This window comes from Camellia sinensis, unplaced genomic scaffold, assembly GCF_055761805.1.
Source record: "Camellia sinensis isolate YWXY unplaced genomic scaffold, ASM5576180v1 Unanchor1, whole genome shotgun sequence".
Lineage (NCBI taxonomy): Eukaryota > Viridiplantae > Streptophyta > Magnoliopsida > Ericales > Theaceae > Camellia > Camellia sinensis.
The window spans coordinates 19,346,284-19,366,224 of record NW_028128987.1 but is presented as its reverse complement, the minus strand read 5'-3'; the positions used below and the strand labels follow the sequence as shown (position 1 = coordinate 19,366,224).

General features: G+C 42.9%; 1 protein-coding gene across 1 annotated transcript; it reads right to left on the bottom strand.

The window, feature by feature from the left end:
* Nucleotides 1-15,636: 15,636 nt before the first annotated feature.
* LOC114322117 (uncharacterized) lies at nt 15,637-18,186 on the bottom strand. Its single transcript, XM_082910649.1, has 4 exons — nt 17,818-18,186; nt 16,683-17,580; nt 16,065-16,286; nt 15,637-15,905 (listed from the first exon to the last, which is right to left on the bottom strand). Exons 1-4 carry the CDS (start codon nt 18,184-18,186, stop codon nt 15,637-15,639), a joined length of 1,758 nt encoding a protein of 585 aa, XP_082766775.1.
* Nucleotides 18,187-19,941: the final 1,755 nt, after the last annotated feature.

The window sequence follows — 19,941 nt, the reverse complement described above, 5'->3', positions numbered from 1 at the left end:
TGTGTTATCAACATGTAAATTTCAAGTTTCTGTCAGCAATAAAAGGTGCAATGTCATAGGCCGTTTTGTGATGAAATTCAAGCAGGTTATTTTCTCAAAATTACTGTGTTTCATATTAAAGATTCAGCTTATACAGGGCTCAAACTTTGGGTAGAGTGAAGTTCAATGGCAAATTTCAAACCCAAGATCAGAAGTATTTTATGTTTCTCATCCGTAGCAAGATTTAGTAAATTGTCCTACAAATTGTAAGAATGTTCCTCATGAGTCGATGCTCATAGTCAAGAATTTCTTTGGCAAGTTTTGATTCCAAAAAAACCATTTAAATAAATCCAAACAAGTTCAGGCTCCACAGTGGAAATCCAAATCAAAAAATATTAATGCCTAGTGTATCAAAGTTCTGGAGCTAAACAAAATCAATTGGAATTAGAAATTTTGAAAAGCTTATCTTACAAAAAGCTTACACCAAGATTAAAATATATATATACTTATCCACAGATTTGAGGGAGCAGATTCAAGGCAGCAATGACCAAGAAAGAAATGAAGAATAATGCAAACTGAGGCTCAACGATGCTAGGCAAGACGACACATGTCGCGTTGAGTGGGCAAACGTGTGTGGTCGGTATTGGACGACTGAGTCCAGAAGTAGCGGTGGTGCCACAGAGGAGTTGGTAATCACACACGACGCGTTGAATGGGCAACGTGTGTGGTTGGCATTGGAGCAACAGTCAAGGCCAGTAGTGAGGTCGCAGTAGAAAGGCCGACAGTGAGTTGGCGATGAAGCTGCAGCAGAGAGAAGCCAATGGGCAGCAACGCTGGGTAGTCGAGGCCGGTAGTAGCGGTGGCATCGATGCTGGTCAGTTGTGGCCGGCAATGGCAGTAAGACAGCAGAGGAGTCTGGTGTTGGCTTGATCCGGCAATTGCCCATGTTGTCACGATACTGATGGTAGCCGAGGCTGTGGCCACCAATGGTGTGCAAGGTGGCGTTGGACAGCCGAAGCAGGAGGCAAAGTCACGGCAGAGAGAGGCCGACGGTGGCCAGCACTGGGCAGTTGAAGCCGAAAGCAATAGAGATGTTGTAGAAGTAGCTTAGTCGAAGCTGGGACAAGCTGATGGCTGGGTTGCGATGCTAGGACAAGTCGGTGACGGGGCTGTAACGTTTGTGGCAGATCAGTGGTGGCACCTGAAGCAACCACTGTCAGTGTGTAAGCGTTGGTGGTCCTCAGTAGTCACAAAGCAAGCTGGTCATGATGGCCTCCAGGTTTAGCAGCTACGGGCTCCGATTGAAGAAGAATAGAACTAGTTTAGTCTTGGGAAAGAAGAAAGTTGGTCGGTCCCTCGGTTTAGAGAGAGACAGAGCTGAAGCGGCTGAGCAAAAAGTTTGTGAGGTTTAGGGTTTTGGGCCCTTTCCTTAAATAGAAAAAAAAAGTGGGGCATTATTCTTTGAATATTTCTTAGATATTCTAAATATGCATATGTATATAGTGTGTTGTGTACTCCCAAACAAAAAAAACATGTGTGTATGAGCCTTATCTTTTCATATTTGTTAAAGAATAAAAAACAGGTGCTTTATTATTCTTTGTTTGGAATAAAAAAAATATATATATATATATATTTTCTCAGATGCTGTAAAAATATATTAGTGGCACACCAAAAAAAAGAGTAAAAAAAAAAAAATTTACTTGTCATTTTTATTTGTAAATTACAGTAAGTCATCAACTTTATCCATAGGCTCTGTCAAGACAACATATTTTTGGTGACGTAATGCAATGCAAGGCTGAAGAAATGACAATATGCATGTCCGAGAAATTTAAAATTTCTTATACACGCAAGGGGCAAATGTAAGAGGAGCCAATTTGAGCCCACTAAATTAATTAGGCACAATAGCCCAAGGTTGGTGGGCCCGAATTTATCGCAAGTCCAAGATTGGTGGACCCGGATTAATTGCCATCAAACGAGCCGAATTGCTCCAAGCCTTGAAAGGGTTCGGATCTACGAACTTAGAAACTTACTCGGCCCCAGACTCGAAAGGGTATTGAGCAAGCCTAGAGATTCGAGGCACTTAGACTTCAAACAGATTCAAACGCAATCTAGAAGTCGCTCCGTTAATGAGTCCCAGAACACTTGCGGGCTCAGAGCTTTCCGGGATCTATGCACCAGAACCATGGGCGTAATGGAGTTCAAACAAAGGACCCGATCTCAAGGACAGTGAGTGGAGATAAATTCACTCTTCAGTTAAACTAGCCTATAACCAGGTCGAGGTGGCACCACCCCGGGGAGTCCATGAGACTCGGCAACATTTAGTGGCATTGGGTCCTCTAGGACAACCTCGGCCCTTTGGTATGATTGGGGATCATTGGTTTCGTGTGGCTAAGAAGAAGGGTTCACCGAGAGGTTGATCTTCTCTTCTAGGTTTTTCTCATCCTCGGAGAAGTCACCTCCTCGAATAAGGTGGTTAGAGAGAATATTCCCCATATGTCTTGCACATGGGCTCCATCTTACATCATGAGGTGCCTATAAGCAGCACCCACTCATAGCTTTACAAGGGATGGATTTTGGAGAGACAACTCTTGGGAAAGAACTAATTTCCCTTCTCCATTATCTACCTTGAGAGTGAAAGTGGGAGATCCATGGAAGAGTCTTGCCATTATTCTCTCTCTAGCTACTTTGCCTTCTTCTTCACCCAATCTCTTATCTTCATCATCTCTTTACTTTTGTGTTCTTAGTTGAGACTATTGAAGAATCTAAGCCTCTCATCATCTTCTAGAGAATTCGAAATTTTCTTCAAGGATCTTCGAAGATCTTTGAATTTTCCAACGGCGTTCTCGAACCCTCTCATACAGTTTGTAATGTGGTATTTGTTCTAGAATGATAAAAAATCTAAAACCTCTAGAGTGTGAATTGTCCAAATGTCAAATGTGCAATTTCATATTTTGAGAAACTTACTTTTATTCCTCAAAAATTAAACCCAAATGTGTAAGTGACTAGCTTTTTATGTAATTTCTACTTTAATGAAATATTTGGGTTCATAAAAAAAAAATTAAAAATGACTAATATGTTCATATCACATTTTAAGATTTATTGGTGTTTCACTCTTTTTGTTTTTATTGTTTAAAGATTAATATAAAGAAATAATATAGTCATAATTGTTGGATCAATTTAATTTAATTTTTTTTAATGAACGAATTACGCGAAGGGACCTACAACGATTAATAATTGAACAAAACACCTATTTAATTACATTTGTGGATGGGATTATCTAAGTGGGGCCCATAAAACTCACCCATGGCTTAACTCTGGTAATTCGATCCATTATTAAAAAGAATCGTATTAATTTGATATTGTGGAATAATGGATTTGAAATACTCATTTATCCAAGCAGATCTTAGAACAATCCTCCTATAGGCACTTGAAACAATAACAGCTTTGGTCGGGGGTGTCAGAATGAACACTCTGACGATTTAGGTAGTCTTCTCTTTTATCTAGTATGAGGATTAGTTTTTCGAACCTACCTGAGCATTGGGTCTTCCTCCTCCTTGTTTAGGCCTTTCCTTATTAGGTTTTCTCATATACTCCGCACCTCGTATGGATCTCAGCGTATTATGGTGAGGAATCGGCGTCTAGCCATGATGCCGACTTGTAATGGAGTACTCAACTTCTATTAGAAGGCATTACTCGGCATCATATGTCTGATGGAGGAGGCCCACTAGGCCGATCCACAAATTGGGCCCAGTGAGATTGGGCTACATGAATTCGGCTCCCACAATTGCCCCTTAAGCAGTCGGCTATCTACATACCCATATAGTCGGCGAACTCAGTTTTTGAAAAGGCATTGTCACTTGGAAACGTATTGGGAATTAGGAATTGGGAATACGGCAGGCGCGCTTTTTCGACACTATCGTGCCAGAAAAGATGTGATAGATAATAATTAAGGCTTCCCTCCTCTTTATGCTCTCTCCTTATTTAATGCAGTTTGAAATGCTTCCAACCTTTCATTTCACTTAAGCTTCATTGTTGCGCAGCATTCGTGACTTCTAACCCCAAGACTTCCATCGTCTCCCTCCTACTCTTCTTCCAGCCCATGACCTTTCATTCCCAACCATAAGTTCTCTGAGCTCCATTTTCTTATTTATTTTTATTGTTCGTCCCCTTGTATCCCTTTTTCTTGTTACCTTCACTCCAGTCCTCCCATGACGAATAGGCTCTTCTTTCTGAAGACAGAGTCACAGCGTTTCGTCATCACTTTTCTATCCCTGATGACATTCAACTGTCGTTAGTTGAGGATGGTGAAGTGAACATAGAGAGGGCCGACAAGAACACCATTGTGTTCCCCCTCCTAGTAATTACCGAAAGGGGTGTCCGTTGTCCCCTTCATCCTACTCTTAGATTTATACTACGACATTGGGGTTTGATTTTGCCTCAACCCAAAGTCAATTTCTACCGAATCGTGATGGGCGTAATAGAATTAAACTGCCGCCTCCAACTTGACCTAGGGGTTTCGGCCATTTGACACTGTTACGTCCTTATCAAATCTTCTGGCCAGCAAGGGTGGTATTTCCTCAAGGCTAAAGACACCAATAACCATCTGGTCACCATGCTTGTCAGTTCTGGCAAGAAAGTGGATGACGTGATTGTGGCCGTTCGCGGAAATTAGGAGTTCGACGAATAAGAAGATCGCCAAACTCCTATTTCCAGGCGCAAGGACGAACCAAGCAGCTGATTAATCCCAACTAAGTTTTATTCTAATTCGGCATATACACCATCTAACCATTTATTTCTAGTGCAGGCAATAACCTGAAAAGGTCCCTTGCTTCTACTAACAAGTCGGTGCTTGCTCAAATCAAGACGGTCCTTGCGTTCGTCGGTCGGCCAAATCTACAAGGACAAGGTCGTGCCGCGCACATCTTACTTCGGTACGAGCCAACTTATACCACATTTTTGGTGGTCGATCATATTCCTATTCCGAGAGGCGAATAGTAACTTATGGCTTTCGTGTTTCCCAATTTTGTTTATCTGAGAGACATCGGCGTTGGGGGATCATCCGCCAGTGAGCAAGCCAATGGTGGAGAGGCCGACCAAGAAACCAACCAAAATGGCATAGACCGAGCCATCGATGCCAAACAATCCGTAGACGAAAACACCGAGTCCCCCAAGTCGAACGGCCTGGTGAACTGCTCTTTGACCTCGAACAGGCCTACTCTAGTGAACGAATAAAAATCAAAAGTCCACGAGAAGAAAACATATTTCTAGACTTGGACGATTTACCTAGAGTCGGCTTAGAAGACATTACGGGTGGATTCCTCGCTCAGTTTTCTAGACAACGAAACACCGAAAAAATGACAGCAACGCAGAAGGCTGCAAATGCTAAGGAAGTCATTGAGGTTCCTCCAGTAACCGAAGTCGTTGACGCTGAGTCGGCAGAGGAGTCGATGTGAGATGACTTTGAACCTACGCTTGAACCTACACTGGAGGAATCGGTGACTGAACAAAGAGGGAAGAAGCGTGCTGCCGAATTAGTGGAGACGTCCGAACAATCTCTTATGAAAAAGTGGCTAAGGAATTCTCCCTCCATGACCTTGCGGCCCTGTTTGTAATCTAGCCGAAAATCAAAGGGTCACCACTCACAACCGGCGCCTCTGTAATGAAAGATCCTGCGGTGGCTTTGGGGGTAGTAGCAACCATTGTACTTCCTGTGGATAAGACTGTATTCTGTGCCGAACTGGATGTGGTTTCCGTTGCTTTGGCCGCACAGTTGACTATTTTGATAAGTGTCTGTGCTCTACATATTTTAGTTTGATATGCTCCGTTATTTATGTATTTTTAGTTTTGCACTAGGTCGCCGAGCAGATTGCTGAAATCGGATGTCGCCAACTTGATGCCTTGGAACTGATCAGTGCATTGAGGGTTGAGGTGGCGGCTGAACAGAGCAAAACAAAATCAACTATAGTCGACCTGGCAGTTGCCACCTAGAAGGCTAATGCCAAAGCAAAAAAAGGCAGAAGAAGAATGTGCTAAGGTCGTCGCCGAAGAAGAGAAAACTAAGTACGTGGACCTGTTATGCCATGCTGCTGAGGAGCTAACGAAAGTTACAAACACTGCGCTTCAAATGGCATAAGCGGACTTGGACAAGTTGAAAGCTGAACTCCAGCAGTCTCACTCGGCCGTGGAAGAAGCGAAATCGATGTCTACCAAAGCCTTTGACGCCGGAGAGTTGGTCACTAAAGAACAATACGCCGATGAAGCTCTGAAGTTCAAGAACAGAGATTTCAAGCATGGCTGGCTTCAAGCCTTAGCGGCGGCAAAAGTCACGCTTGACATGCCAATTCCGTACAAGCAGGAAGAAGTAGAGCCTCTAGAGTCGAATCTTGAGGACTTCTGAATAATGTGACTATTTTCACTCTTTTTGTTTTTTTTTTTTTTTTTGTTTTTCTACTGTAATGGGGCCGTTTTATACATAAAGTGAAACAGATATAATAACTTCAGTTTATCAATGAAAACAGCTTACTTTTGTTTTCCGCTTTTGTGATGTAATAGGACCGTTTTCATATAATGTGAAACGGAAGTAATGACTTCATCAATGAAAAATTCTACTGCATGATTCTTGACTATTCAATGGCATAATGGATTCTGATTCAGGAAACTAAATAATGCATCAAGTGGTGTATGATGCAGCGGTCAAGTGGGGCACGATGCATTTATTCGGCAATATGCGCGTCCAGAAGGTATGATGCCGAATAGATTCATATATCTGCCCTTACCCCAGTTGATTGTCTGATGTGCCGAATATGCGATCGGCTGACGCCCATAGATCGTCTTGTTGGGTCTGTCCCACGCGTATTATTAGGCACCATGCAGTGATCAAGTGGGGCATGATGTGTCTATTCGACAGTATGCGCGTCCATAAGGTATAATGCCGAATAAATTCATATATCTGCCCTTACCCCAGTTGTCTGATCCACCGAATATGCGATCGGCTGACGCGTATAAATCGTCTTGTTCAACCTGCCCCACGCGTATTATTGGGCACCATGCAGCGGTCAAATAGGGTACGATATGTCTATTTGGCAGTATGCGCTTCCAGAAGGTATGATACTGAATAGATTCATATATCTGCCCTTACCCCAGTTGATTGTCTGCTATGCTGAATATGCGATCGGCTGACGTACGTAGATCGTCCTGTTCGGCCTGCCCCACGCGTATTATTGAGCACCATGCAGCGGTCAAGTGGGGCACAATGTGTCTATTCGGCAGTATGCACGCCCAGAAGGTGTGATGCCGAATAGATTCATATATTTGCCCTTGCCTGTTGATTGCTACTAAGTCGACTAGCCGATCGGCTATGCAAGCGGCGTCGATATCGAATCAATCTACGTTTTCGCTCGTGGCATTTATTTAATGAGGCGTTGGATATGGTGTGTGGATAATAAATGCCAAGTGATTCCTGTAGTCATTCGCAAGCATCTTAAATATACAATAGTGTGGTACGTCAAGGAAGAGTGTTAGCAGAGGAGAGGGAAGCACTCAGTGCTGAAGAGCATATATGTAAGGGAGAGTATTCTACAATAGAAAAAGAGAGGAAAGAACATTAGCAGATCTTGGCATTAAGATGACCCACAACTCGCGTAACGAAGGCGTTGGAGCTGGAGAAAGAAAGAATAAACGTAGATCGCCTACTGAGCAAAGCAACCCCCCTAGGAGGGATGAACACAGTAGATCTCCCAGGACGCAAACTAGGGGAAGTGCAAAAACCACAGGCACCCCATTTGCCGCTCGTACTGAGACTAGTGAGCCACCCCATCCGCTGAGTTTTTCAGTTTTTATTGGCAATAACCCAATGACTGAGGCTGATTCAATTGTTCATGATCCAAACGTGGCAATTGAATTTACTCGGAAAATATTTCCTTCCGAAGTGCACCAACCCATGGCAATGCGTGCAGACTATGACGTATTCAAATAGGAGATCCATGGAGCTGTCAAAGGACTGTACGACTCTTATGAGATTGGCATGTGTCTTCGAACTACTCGTAAAGAAATTGATCGCAAAGACGGACGCATATGGAATCTGGAGCGCCGACTGAAGGAAGCAGAAGAACGGGCCAAAAATGAAGCTCGAAAAATAAAGATTGTCGAATTGAAAATGGCCGACGCAGTGCATCCTTCGAAAGATACGCTTGCACAGTGCCTGTTAGACCATGCCATAGCCGACAGAGATACTGCAGCCATATTTGTGCGCGAAGCCATATAACCTTGAGCTTACAATAAGGGGTTTTTTGAAGGGCAAAAAGTCGATATTGATAAGACGATGGAGTGTGTCGTTGAGAGAATCGTGTCTTCAAACAAGAATGGCTCAAAGCGTTGTAAGCTGCGGGAGTTGATGCGGCATCCCCATTATATCAAGACTACACACTACCATTTGAAGCCTATGACCTCAAGAAGACTAACGATGACAAAGAGGTTGGAAATATGGAGAAGACTTAGTCAGCATTTGTTCGTAGTTAAACTTGCAAAATATGCTTTGTAATTAGAATGACTAGTTTCTTGTACCCCCAAACATGATGATAATATGAATTTGACACTTGTTGACAATCCGTGCTTCCTTTTCAAACTTTAATTGACTTACTCAGCATTCAGCACTACATGTTGTTTAATTGACTTGCTCAGTATTCGGCACTACATGCCGAGCATAAAGGGCGCTCCGAATTTGGAAACTTGCTTTGGTCTCTCGTGCAGAACATGCATGCATGCCGAGCACGAAGGGCGCTCCAAATTTAGGACTGGCGTTGGCCCCTCGTGTTGAACATGCACGAAGGGCACTCCGAATTCAGAGATTTGCGTTGGCCCCTCTTACGGAACATGCACGCATGCCAAGCACGAAGGGCACTCCGAATTCGAAGACTTGCGTTGGCCCCTCGTGCGAAACATGCATGCATGCTAAGCACGAAGGGCGCTCCAAATTCGAAGGCTTGTCCTCAACCACGGCGCATAGAGAAACAGTCATACAAAAAGAGCCATATTCAGCATGCAACGTGGTACTATTACATCGTGCAAAAAGAGCCACAGTCAACACATTTTAGTAATAAAATTTGCGAAGATGGGTTGAGTTCCAAGGCTAGGGTAATTGTTTGTCGTGCATATCAGAGAGGTGTTATGCCCCTGCCCCGGTGATGGAATCAATGCGATGAGGGCTGTCCTAGTTAGGGTTGAGTTTCCTATCAGACGAAGTCTTTGCGACTGGAAGAACCTTTTTCAACACCAGCTTGCCGAAAACATAATGGCACGGGCACACGCGGTGATTATAATACTTGGCGAGCATTTGTTGATAACGGGCCATGGCGACGAGAGTGCGGTCTCAGCATTCTTCGAGCAAGTCCATATCCAGTGCCAGCAGCATATCGTTGTAACCGGTATCCCTTGAGCGAAGCGTCAGTAAATCGATTTCAAGAGGGGTGACGACTTCGTTACCAAAACATAAGGTGAATGGCGTTTCACCTGTGGATTTACGAGGCGTGGTTCGATAAGTCCAGAGTACAGTGGGAAGCTCTTTGACCCATTTGCCCCTGGCTTTCTCCAAAAGCTTCTTAATGTCATCTAGGATTACCTTGTTGAAAGATTCAGCTTGATTGTTACTTTACGGATAAGCTGGAGAGGAGAAGTAGGGTTGAATTCCATACATACTACATAGCTCGTGATAGACTCCACAATCGAATTGAGTGCCTTTGTCGGAGATAAGTACCCGAGGTATACCAAAGTGAGTGATAATGTTCTTCCATGTTTTTCCATACAAAACATTTAACATCGGTGTCCCTGATGTGGGTCAAGGATTCGGCCTCCACCAATTTGATGAAATAGTCAGTAGCGACTAGCAGAAATCGTTTGTTTCTAAGGGCTCAAGGCAGCGGCCTGACAATGTCTAGCCCCTATTGAGCAAAGGGCCATGGACTAGTGACGGAATACAATGCTTCGACAGGCAAATGAGTTAAAGGAGAGAATTTTTGACATTGTGCACACTTCTTTACGTATGCGGCAGCATTGGCTCACATAGTGGGCTATCAATAGTCTTAAGTGATGGCTCGATGAGCCTGTGATCTTCCTCTCGTATGAACACCACAATTGCCTTCATGAATTTTGGTAAAAATCTTCAACTTTAGCCAGGTGGACACATTCTAGATAGTGCCCAGAGAGAGACTTCTCATAGAGTTGTCCTTGAGGGTCTAAATAATACCGTAGGGCCTTGTTGCGTAGTTTATGAGCTTCTTTCTTGTCCACAGGAAAGGGCTCTTTGGAAAAGAAAGCTACAAGGGGATCCATCCAACTCGAGCCGTGGTGAATAACATGGACAGTAGTAGGCTTAAGGACGTGGATACTCGGCACTAACAAGAAGCTCATTTCAATGGTCCGTTTCACTTTCAAATTGACAGCCGAGGCTAAGCAAATGAGGGCATCAGCATGCGTGTTCTGATCTCTAGTGATCTGAATGAGTTCATGTTGATCAAATTTCACAAGCAAAGAACTAGCGACACGCACATAAGCGGTCATGCGTTCATTTTTAGCTGCATACTCCCCCTTCGATTGGTTGATGACTAGTTTGGAAGCACGGAACACTTGCACTTGTCTGGTCCCCATGCACAATGAGTTCCTAAGGCCGACCAGTAGGACTTCTTATTCAGCCTCATTGTTGGAGGCGTTAAACCCAAGCTTCACAGACTGCTCGATGACGGCCCATTCATAATCACAACTCCTGCTCCGCTACCATGCTGATTCGAGGACCCATCAAAATATAACTGCCATATGTTACCGATATATATTCACCACTGTGTTGGTGCTCTAGAAGCCAGTAATGGCTGTGGAATCGACTGTGGTTGGATGGTGAATTTGGCGACAAAATCTGCCAGCACTTGACCTTTAATGGCTGTTCTGGGAGCAAACTGAATATCATATTGTCCAACCTCTATGGCCCATTTGGACACTCGGCCTAACGATTTCGAGTTTTAGAGGATTGAGCGGAGATGATGGTCATTCAACGCACGGATAGTGTAGGCTTGGAAATAGTGCATCAATTCCTTACGACCATTATCAAGGCCAGGATCAGTTTTTCCAGGGGGAGATATCGGGCTTCGGCATCCACCAATGCCTTATTAACGTAAAACATAGGTTTCCGTTCATCGAGTTCATTAGTAAGATGGACGACACTGACGGCTTGGTCAGAAACTACTAGGGACAAAATGATCACATCTTCTAGTGTGGGGGTGGTCAACAATGAAAAGGCTCCAAGGTAGGCTTTCAATCCTTCTAAAGCCGTTTGACATTCCGAGGTCCATTGAAACGCCTTTTCCTAATGGAGCGTTTGAAAGAACAGTCTACATCGATCCGAAGACTTGCTCATAAATCTGTTGAGTACTGCAGCTATGCCCAGGACTTTTGTACCTCTTTGACCGACTGCGGCGAACCGAGTTCCAATATAGCCTCAATCTGTTTCGGATTTACCTTTATCCCTTGATGATTCACTATGTAGCCGAGAAACTTTCCTGACCCAATGCCAAATGCGCGCATTTGGACGCATTGAGTTTCATTTGGTACTTACAAAAAATGTCAAATGTCATGGTCAAATCAGCTAGATGGTCCCCTTTGTTTTGGACTTCACTCCCATATCATCGATGTATACTTCCATAGTTTTGCTGAGTTGCTCTTTGAACATGCCTGTGACTAATCTTTGATATGTTGTGTAACACCCCGATACTACACTATTGATTGTAGCCAAGGGAGAGTCACTGTTAAGGTGTATACGTCTACTTCTATAGAATACCAATACATAACAATCATAATAATATTAATTTCAAAAGCTTGTTCCATTACATTACATCCCAAAGAAAATTTAAATCTTCATACGAGTCTTACAAAATATCAAAAAAGAAATTTTTAACTTTTCTAAGATAGCCAAAGGTCTTCGAATGTTTCAGCTCGTCGTCTCCAGCTATATGTTCCTCTTCGGCACCTGGCATAACACGCCATGAGTTTTGAATGCCCAGTAAACACACACACACCCCAACTCTTTTTCCCGAGTTCAATACACAATCACAAATATAACATCAAGTAGTAGAGCATGATACACAACACAACAAATAAATAAATGGTTACAAGTTAACTGTTAGTAAACTAGAAATCCCCCAAAGAGATTTCGTCCTCCCAACCACAAGAATCGGACTCGGATTATTCGGTATGCCCCCTCTTTTGCTGCTTTGTTACAGAACTAACCTCGGATGCCTACCATCGGTTATATACCGCGTAGCGCCAACCGCAGGGCCTCAAAAGAGACGGTGAAATAGGGTCTTGCCCAAAACCCTCCTCACACCAAACCACCTAGGGTCCGAATACAACCGCTCCGTTCAAGGGTTCCGAAAACCACTTGCGCAAGACTTTAACTTCCAATTAGGGACGCATCCCAACAACCATATAACGCATTTTCTCATCTTTCCATTACTCAAGTGCTTGAAAACCCAATACCCTCCCAATTAGGTTTCCCGTTGAGTTAAAAGTTTTAAGTCAAGGTTAGTCCAACTTACAAGATAATAATATCCACATAAACATGCATCCTTAAGATGAGAAAGATAAATAACATAACATAACACATAAAATATCTTGCCAAGATATGATCATAACACATTTTCATGAATACCAGGACATAAAACATCCATGCATAACAAATATTTCCAGATTTAATATCACATAAAGATTAAAATGAAAGGCTAGTTTAGATCCTTCACCAGACTCGGTCTTCCTATGATTCGTAGAGAATTTGATCTAGTTTGTAGAACATTTTCTGGAAATGGGTTTGCTTTTCCAGATTTTAAGTTATTTAGAAAACATTCCAGCGCTGTCCAGATTCTGTCCAGACCCGTCGATCGTTACGAAAATTTGATTTTCTTGCAAACCGCTTAATGTTTTTCAATGAAACCAATTTTATTTGAAAGCTAACTCCTTAAGGAAAATTTTGACCTAAAATAGAGGTCAAGAATAATTTTATACATTTTTTGTAATTTTTGAAAGCGGGCTGTAAAAAAACAGTTTCTAGGGTAGATGTCCAAAACAAGAAGATTCATAAGAAAAGGGTTCCACCCAAAGGAAAGTTTTCGTTTCTTTTTGTGAAGAAAACATGCTAACCAGCATATATTTAACTCAGAAAGTTTGCTTGAAGGTGTGTCCTTGGAAAGTTGGGAGATTGATATGGAGAAAAGGATGATTTTGTACCGAGATGGGAAAATACAAAAGAGATAGAATCAATACTCAACTCTTAGCATTTTTAACACAAGTAACTAATAAATAATAGATCTGAAACATTATCTAGAACCCTAAGACATGTATTTGAAAAAGGGAAAATGAAAGACAAGGTTGTGTTGTGGCTTACATACTAAGCTTTGAACAAGATGGCTCTCTTCTCCCTTCCTCTTCCTCTCAAAATTCCTCTCTTGTTCTCTTTCCTCTCCTTAGGTCGAATGTGGAAGTGTGAGAGTGTTGCTTGGTGATATTTATAGGCAACCTTGGTGTAGTTGGTATTGAAAGGTTGTCATTATAGCCTACTAGTTAGGATATGAAGGAACCACTACTTGAATAATGAAAGGACCCAAGCCCACTAATTAGGTTTTGAATGAACCATTACTTTGAGATTTAAATGAACACTAATTGATATTAAATGAACACTAAACACTAATTGATATTAAATGAACACTAACTACAATTAAATGAACACTAGTTAGACTATGAATGGACACTAGTTGGAATATGAATGGCCACTATTAAGGATATTCCTGTTTTGATAAAACAACAATAACAATATTAATCAACAAGATTCGAAATAATTCTCATAACTGAGGGGCTTTAAGCAAATAATTAAAACCTTTTTTTTTTGTTTTTAAAGAGAAAACATTTTTCAGGGCTTTGCAACCTATCCCCCTTAAAACAATTTCGTCCCCGAAATTCAACTACATACTGCCTTCGAAAAGCTCGGGGTAGTTTGCATTCACCCAATCCTGGCGTTCCCAAGTAGATTCCTTAATTCCCCGATGACGCCATAGCACTTTTACCAAGTGAACCGTTTTGCCTCTGAGGTTCTTCTCTCGGCTATCCTGTATTGCTACCGGTCCTTCTTTAAATGTAGCATCTTTGTCAAGACTGATTTCGTTCCATTTGAGGACGTGTAATAAGTCGGCGATGTATTTTCTCAACATAGATACACGGAAGACGTCGTGTATCCCTGCTAACTGCGGAGGTAGAGCTAGTCTATATGCTACTTCACCCACTCTTTCCAATACCTCAAAAGGCCCAATATATCGTGGTCACAGTTTTCTTTTTTTTCCCGAAACGTACTACTCCACACCTAGGTTGCACATTTAGGAAGACGTGATTGCCTACTTCAAATATCAATGGCCTTCTCCTCCTATCTGCATAGTTCTTCTGACGGTCTTGAGCAGTCTTTAACCGTTGTCGGATCAATTTGACCTTCTCAGTAGTTTCTAGAACAAGTTCGGGTCCTATCAGATTTGCATCTCCCACTTCCGCCCAACAAATCGGCGATCTACATGATCGTCCATATAATGCTTCAAAGGATGCCATACCAATGCTAGCTTGGAAGCTATTGTTATAGGCGAACTCAGTTAGGGGTAGGTATCGTTCCCAACTTCCTTGAAAATCCATTGCACACGCTCTCAACATATCTTCGAGTGTCTAGATGGTGCGTTCAGATTGTCCATCCGTCTGCGGGTGAAAGGTAGTGCTAAAACATAACTCAATACCAAGAGCTTCCTACAAGCTTCCCCAGAATCGAGAGGTGAACCGAGGATCACGGTCTGACACAATAGATACTGGAATTCCATGTAGTCGAATGATCTCTCCAATGTAGAGCCTGCACATGGATTCTAAAGTGTCGGTCATCCTATAAGGTAAGAAATGTGCTGACTTGGTGAGGCGATCCACTATTACCCATATAGCATTGTGCCCTCTAGGCGACTTAGGCAAACCTGTCACAAAGTCCATTGTCACGTACTCCCACTTCTATTCGGCTATTGGTAGAGGTTGCAACATTCCCCCTGGTTTTTGATGCTCCGCCTTCACTTGTTGGCATGTTAGACATTTTGCCACGAATTTAGCCACCTCCTTCTTAATTCCATTCCACCAATACTGCCTCTTTAAATCTTGGTACATTTTAGTCCCTCCTGGATGTACTGCAAATGCAGAATGATGACATTCCTTAAGTACCTTTTCTCGAAGTAACTCGTCACCTGGTACAAACAATCTACCTCGGTATCTTAAACTCCCATCGGGGTGAATTTCCTAGTTGAGCATGGGTTCTCCTGATTCCAGACGTACCTTGATATAGGCTACCTCTTGATCGTGCTTCTGGGCCTCCATGATCTCATTCATCAACTTAGGCATCACCTTCTGTGCACTAAGATATGCATTCGCATCTTGAGATTCTATTTGGATCCTGAACTCATTGAGTGTCTTAACCATATCCCACTCTTTGATGGAGATCCTAGCCATCATCCCTCTGCTCTTACGACTGAGAGCATCTGCCACTACATTGGCTTTACCAAAATGATATGAGAGAGTGAACTGGAAATCCTCAAGATACTCCATCCATCGTCTCTATCTCAAGTTGAGGTCCTTCTGTGTAAATAGATACTTCAAACTCTTGTGATCCGTGAAAATCTCGAATGGTTCCCCATATAGGTAATGTCGCCATTGCTTTAGGGCAAAAACTACGGCTGCTAACTCCAGGTCATGTGTTGGGTAGTTACGCTCATGAGGTTTCAACTGCCTGGATCCATACGCGACTACCTTTCCATTATGCATGAGCACGCACCCTAACCCTTCTTTAGACGCATCGCAATACACAGTATACCTCACTTCTCGTTCTGGAATGGTCAAAATTGGTGCACTAGTTAACCTCTTCTTTAACTCTTGAAAGGATTTTTTGCAAGCTTCGTCCCACTCATACTTTACTCTTTTTTGCGTCAAACGAGTCATTGGTTTGGCTAGTTTGGAGAAATCTTGGATGAACCTCCGGTAATAACCGGCCAATCCTAAGAAACTGCAAATTTCTGACACAGTTTTTGGTTGTTTCCAGTCTAATACTACCTCCACCTTGTTTGGATCCACCACAATCCCATTCTCTGATACTACATGCCCTAAGAATTTTACTTCATTAAACCAGAACTCACATTTGCTTGCCTTGGCATATAACCGATTATCCCTAAGAACTTGAAGGACAATCCTTAAATGTTGCTCATGCTCTTCTTCAGATCTTGAATATACCAAGATGTCATCAATAAATACTACCACAAACTGATTGAGGTATGGTCTAAAGATCTTATTCATTAGGCTCATGAATACTGCCGATACATTGGTTAGTCCGAAGGGCATTACTACGAACTCATAGTGGCCATATCTAGTACGAAAGGCAGTTTTTGGTATGTCCTCCTCCTTGACTCGTAGTTGATGGTAACCTGACCTGAGATCGATCTTTGAATAGCACCCTGAGCCTCTAAGTTGGTCAAAAAGGTCATCAATTCTTGGGAGTGGGTATCGGTTTTTAATCGTGACTCGATTAAGTCGACGGTAATCTATGCATAGCCTCAACGACCCATCCTTCTTCTTAACGAACAACACGGGTGCTCCCCATGGCGAAATACTTGGCCTAATGAATCCTCTCTCGAGCAATTCCTGTAGTTGTGTCTTCAATTCTCGTAATTCTGCTGGTGCCATACGATACGGGGCTATGGATATTGGGGTGGTTCCAGGTTGTAGCTCGATGCTCAAATCTACTTCCCGGGTTGGTGGCAATCCCGTTAACTCCGTAGGAAATACATCTACATATTCACATACTATGCGCGGAAGTTCTAATTCTCCTTGGCCTTCCTCATTCAAAATCAGACTTGCTATCCTACCCGCAATTTGATCGCACCACTGCGTCCTATATTTTGTTGAAGCCAAGGGGTCTTGTCTAACCCCCTTAAATTGGAAACGAGTTCCATCTAGTGTGTAAGCTACCACTTTCCTCTGATGACAGTTGATCACTGCTCGGTGGGCAGACAACCAGTCCATGCCCAAAATAATATCGAAGTCTGACATTTCCATGACACGAAGGTCGCACGTTAAGTGTAGGTTTGACATTCCTATCTTACAGTCCTTACAAATCAATCCTATCCGAATGTATCCTCCTATAGGTGACATTACATTTAAGGCAGTTTCTAAGGGTTCACATACAAGTCCTAATGACTGAGCGCAAGCAGAGGATATAAAGGAATGTGATGCACCAGTATCAAATAAAACATGCATCCAAGAATTGTATAATACTAAATTACCCTCAATAACAGACGGGTCTGCTTCTTCCTCTTGCAAGGCAAAGACTCTGCCGGTTGCCTTCTGGTTGCGACTGGTCTTGGTGCTTTGAGTTCTCCCATTCTTCTGGTGCTGCAGTCCAGTCGATCCTGTCTTGTTCGTCCAAGGCTTCTGCCCACCTAATGCCTGGGCATTTGCTTCGGAACCTCCTCCTTGGTACCTAGATGGAGGGAGTTGGGGGCATTCGCTCTTTTTGTGCCCTAATTGTTGGCAATGAAAGCACTAGATTTGTCCCGTCGGCCTTTGTTGATAGCCTCCTCTCTGGATCTGTTGCTATTGTGGTTGTGGTCTGGAGTAGGGCTTTGGCGTCATGTTTCCTTTTTGGTTCCCCTGAGGTCCAACAGACGTCTGACTCCCTCTCCTCTTGTTCCAAGCCTTTCTAGCGTCTGTTACTTCCCTCTCAGACTTTAACGCCGTATCCAGTACCTTAGCAAATGTGGGGAGTCGTTGCGGAAGAACTCTTCCCCTGATTGTAAGGTCCAACCCCCACTCGAACATCCTTGCCTTCTCTTTATCATTTGCTACAAATCTAGTTGCGTAACGGGCTAGTTCTTCAAATTTTGCAGCATACTGGGTCACGGTCATGTTTCCTTGTTCCAGGTTTTGGAATTCCTTGACTCGCTCTCGACGGACCGTATTTGGAAAATATTTATTTAGGAACAGTTCCCTGAACTGGTTCCATGATAGGCTCGCTACATCACGAGTGTTCTTGATTAACTCCCACCAGTGGTCAGCCTCATCATCAAGCTCGAATACTGCCAAAGCTATTCTATCAGCGGCCTCGGTTATGCCCATGGTGTCTGGCATTTTCTCTATCTGCCAAAGCCAGTTTTCACCTACCTTTGGGTCCGGCACACCAGTGAACTTTGGGGGCCTTTGCTTTCGAAACTCAGAAAAGAGTCGAGTCCTCACATTCTGCCGATTGTTCCTTACTTGCCCTAATCCCTCCAAAATTTGATGTCCTGGATTATTGGGAATGTTAGCCCCTGTGGGGACGGGTCCACGTTGGTTTCTGGGGCGGTTTCGTGCGTTGTTGCTGGTTCCGATTTTAGAAAATCTTATTATTTAGATTTGAAATGAAAGTTCAGTTTCCTTAGAGTGTACTAAAACAAATAACAGTCAACAACATAGATCAACACATCATTCATATATTATAATATGCATCATTCCAAAAGGGCTCCTAATTGAAGTTACATTTAAAGGGCATCTACGCATTACAAAGTTCAAGCTGTCTTATTCTAAGGATCCCATCAGCGAATCTTACAAAAGTCTAGCTTTACTATTTCTCGAACTAGTTCTCGTTTCCCGACCAATCAAAGTCTTCTTCTGGATCTTCCTTAGCGGAGTCAGTGGCTTGGTTCGAATAGCGGGGGGTGTACGTTGGTGAGGGGGGATTGTGTTCAGACGACACCTCTATTGGGTAGGCTGGGGTTACTTCATTCTGTTCTGGTGGTTGCTCTATATTCCTTGGTTGATTGTTGCTTGGCCCCTGATAACAAGATGCGTAGCTTTCAGCCTGAGTCGGTGATCGGTGGTATGCTATGGTGGTCAAAGTTCGGTGTATCAAGGAGTCTATCCTCTGATCATCTTGCACCATTTGGATCGCCTTCTTCGTTGCCCGGCTAAAAAATTATAGACGGCGCCGCACCAGAAACCTCTTCTGCTCCCACATATAGCGAGAGTACTCCATTTCCACCTTACGTATCTCCGTCCTGATCATTTCCTCGGCAGCACTTACACAGCGTCGGCGGCTAAAGTTGAGGCTGACAGACATGGCCCTCCTTCCTTGCATACAGAAAGTACCCCATGAGTCGAGACTGATATCGCGTCCTGGATAGTCTCTCGCTAACATCCTAAGGTGGAAAAAGATTTTTATTTGCCAGTCTACCTTAAATATAGTAGCGTGATAGATAAAATAAGATAAAAGGGTAAGGGCTTCTAGAGTCGCATATTGGATTGCGTGGGTTACGGGTTGAACCTAGGCTTTGATACCAAGTTGTAACGCCCCGATACTACACTATTGATTGTAGCCAAGGGAGAGTCACTGTTAAGGTGTATACATCTACTTCTATAGAATATCAATACATAACAACCATAATAATATTAATTTCAAAAGCTTGTTCCATTACACTACATCCTAAAGAAAATTTAAATCTTCATACGAGTCTTACAAAATATCAAAAGAGAAATTTTTAACTCTTCTAAGATAGCCAAAGGTCTTCGAATGTTTCAGGCTCGTCGTCTCCAGCTATATGTTCCTCTTCGGTACCTGGCATAACACGCCGTGAGTTTTGAATGCCCAGTAAACACACACACACCCCAACCCTTTTTCCCGAGTCCAATACACAATCACAAATATAACATCAAGTAGTAGAGCATGATACACAACACAACAAATAAATAAATGGTTACAAGTTAACTGTTAGTAAACTAGAAATCCCCCGAAGAGATTTCGTCCTCCCAACCACAAGAATCGGACTCAGATTATTCGGTATGCCCCCTCTTTTGCTACTTTGTTGCAGAACTAACCTCGAATGCCTACCATCGGTT

Coding starts and splice junctions, on each gene's coding strand:
- LOC114322117 (XM_082910649.1), bottom strand. CDS start 18,186: ATGGGCATAACCGAGGCCGCTGATAGAATAGCTTTGGCAGTATTCGAG. Junction 16,287..16,682: donor GAGAGGATTCATTAGGCCAA/GTATTTCGCCAT, acceptor CAAGATCTGAAG/AAGAGCATGAGCAACATTTA. Junction 15,906..16,064: donor CAGTTTCTTAGGATTGGCCG/GTTATTACCGGA, acceptor TGACCATTCCAG/AACGAGAAGTGAGGTATACT.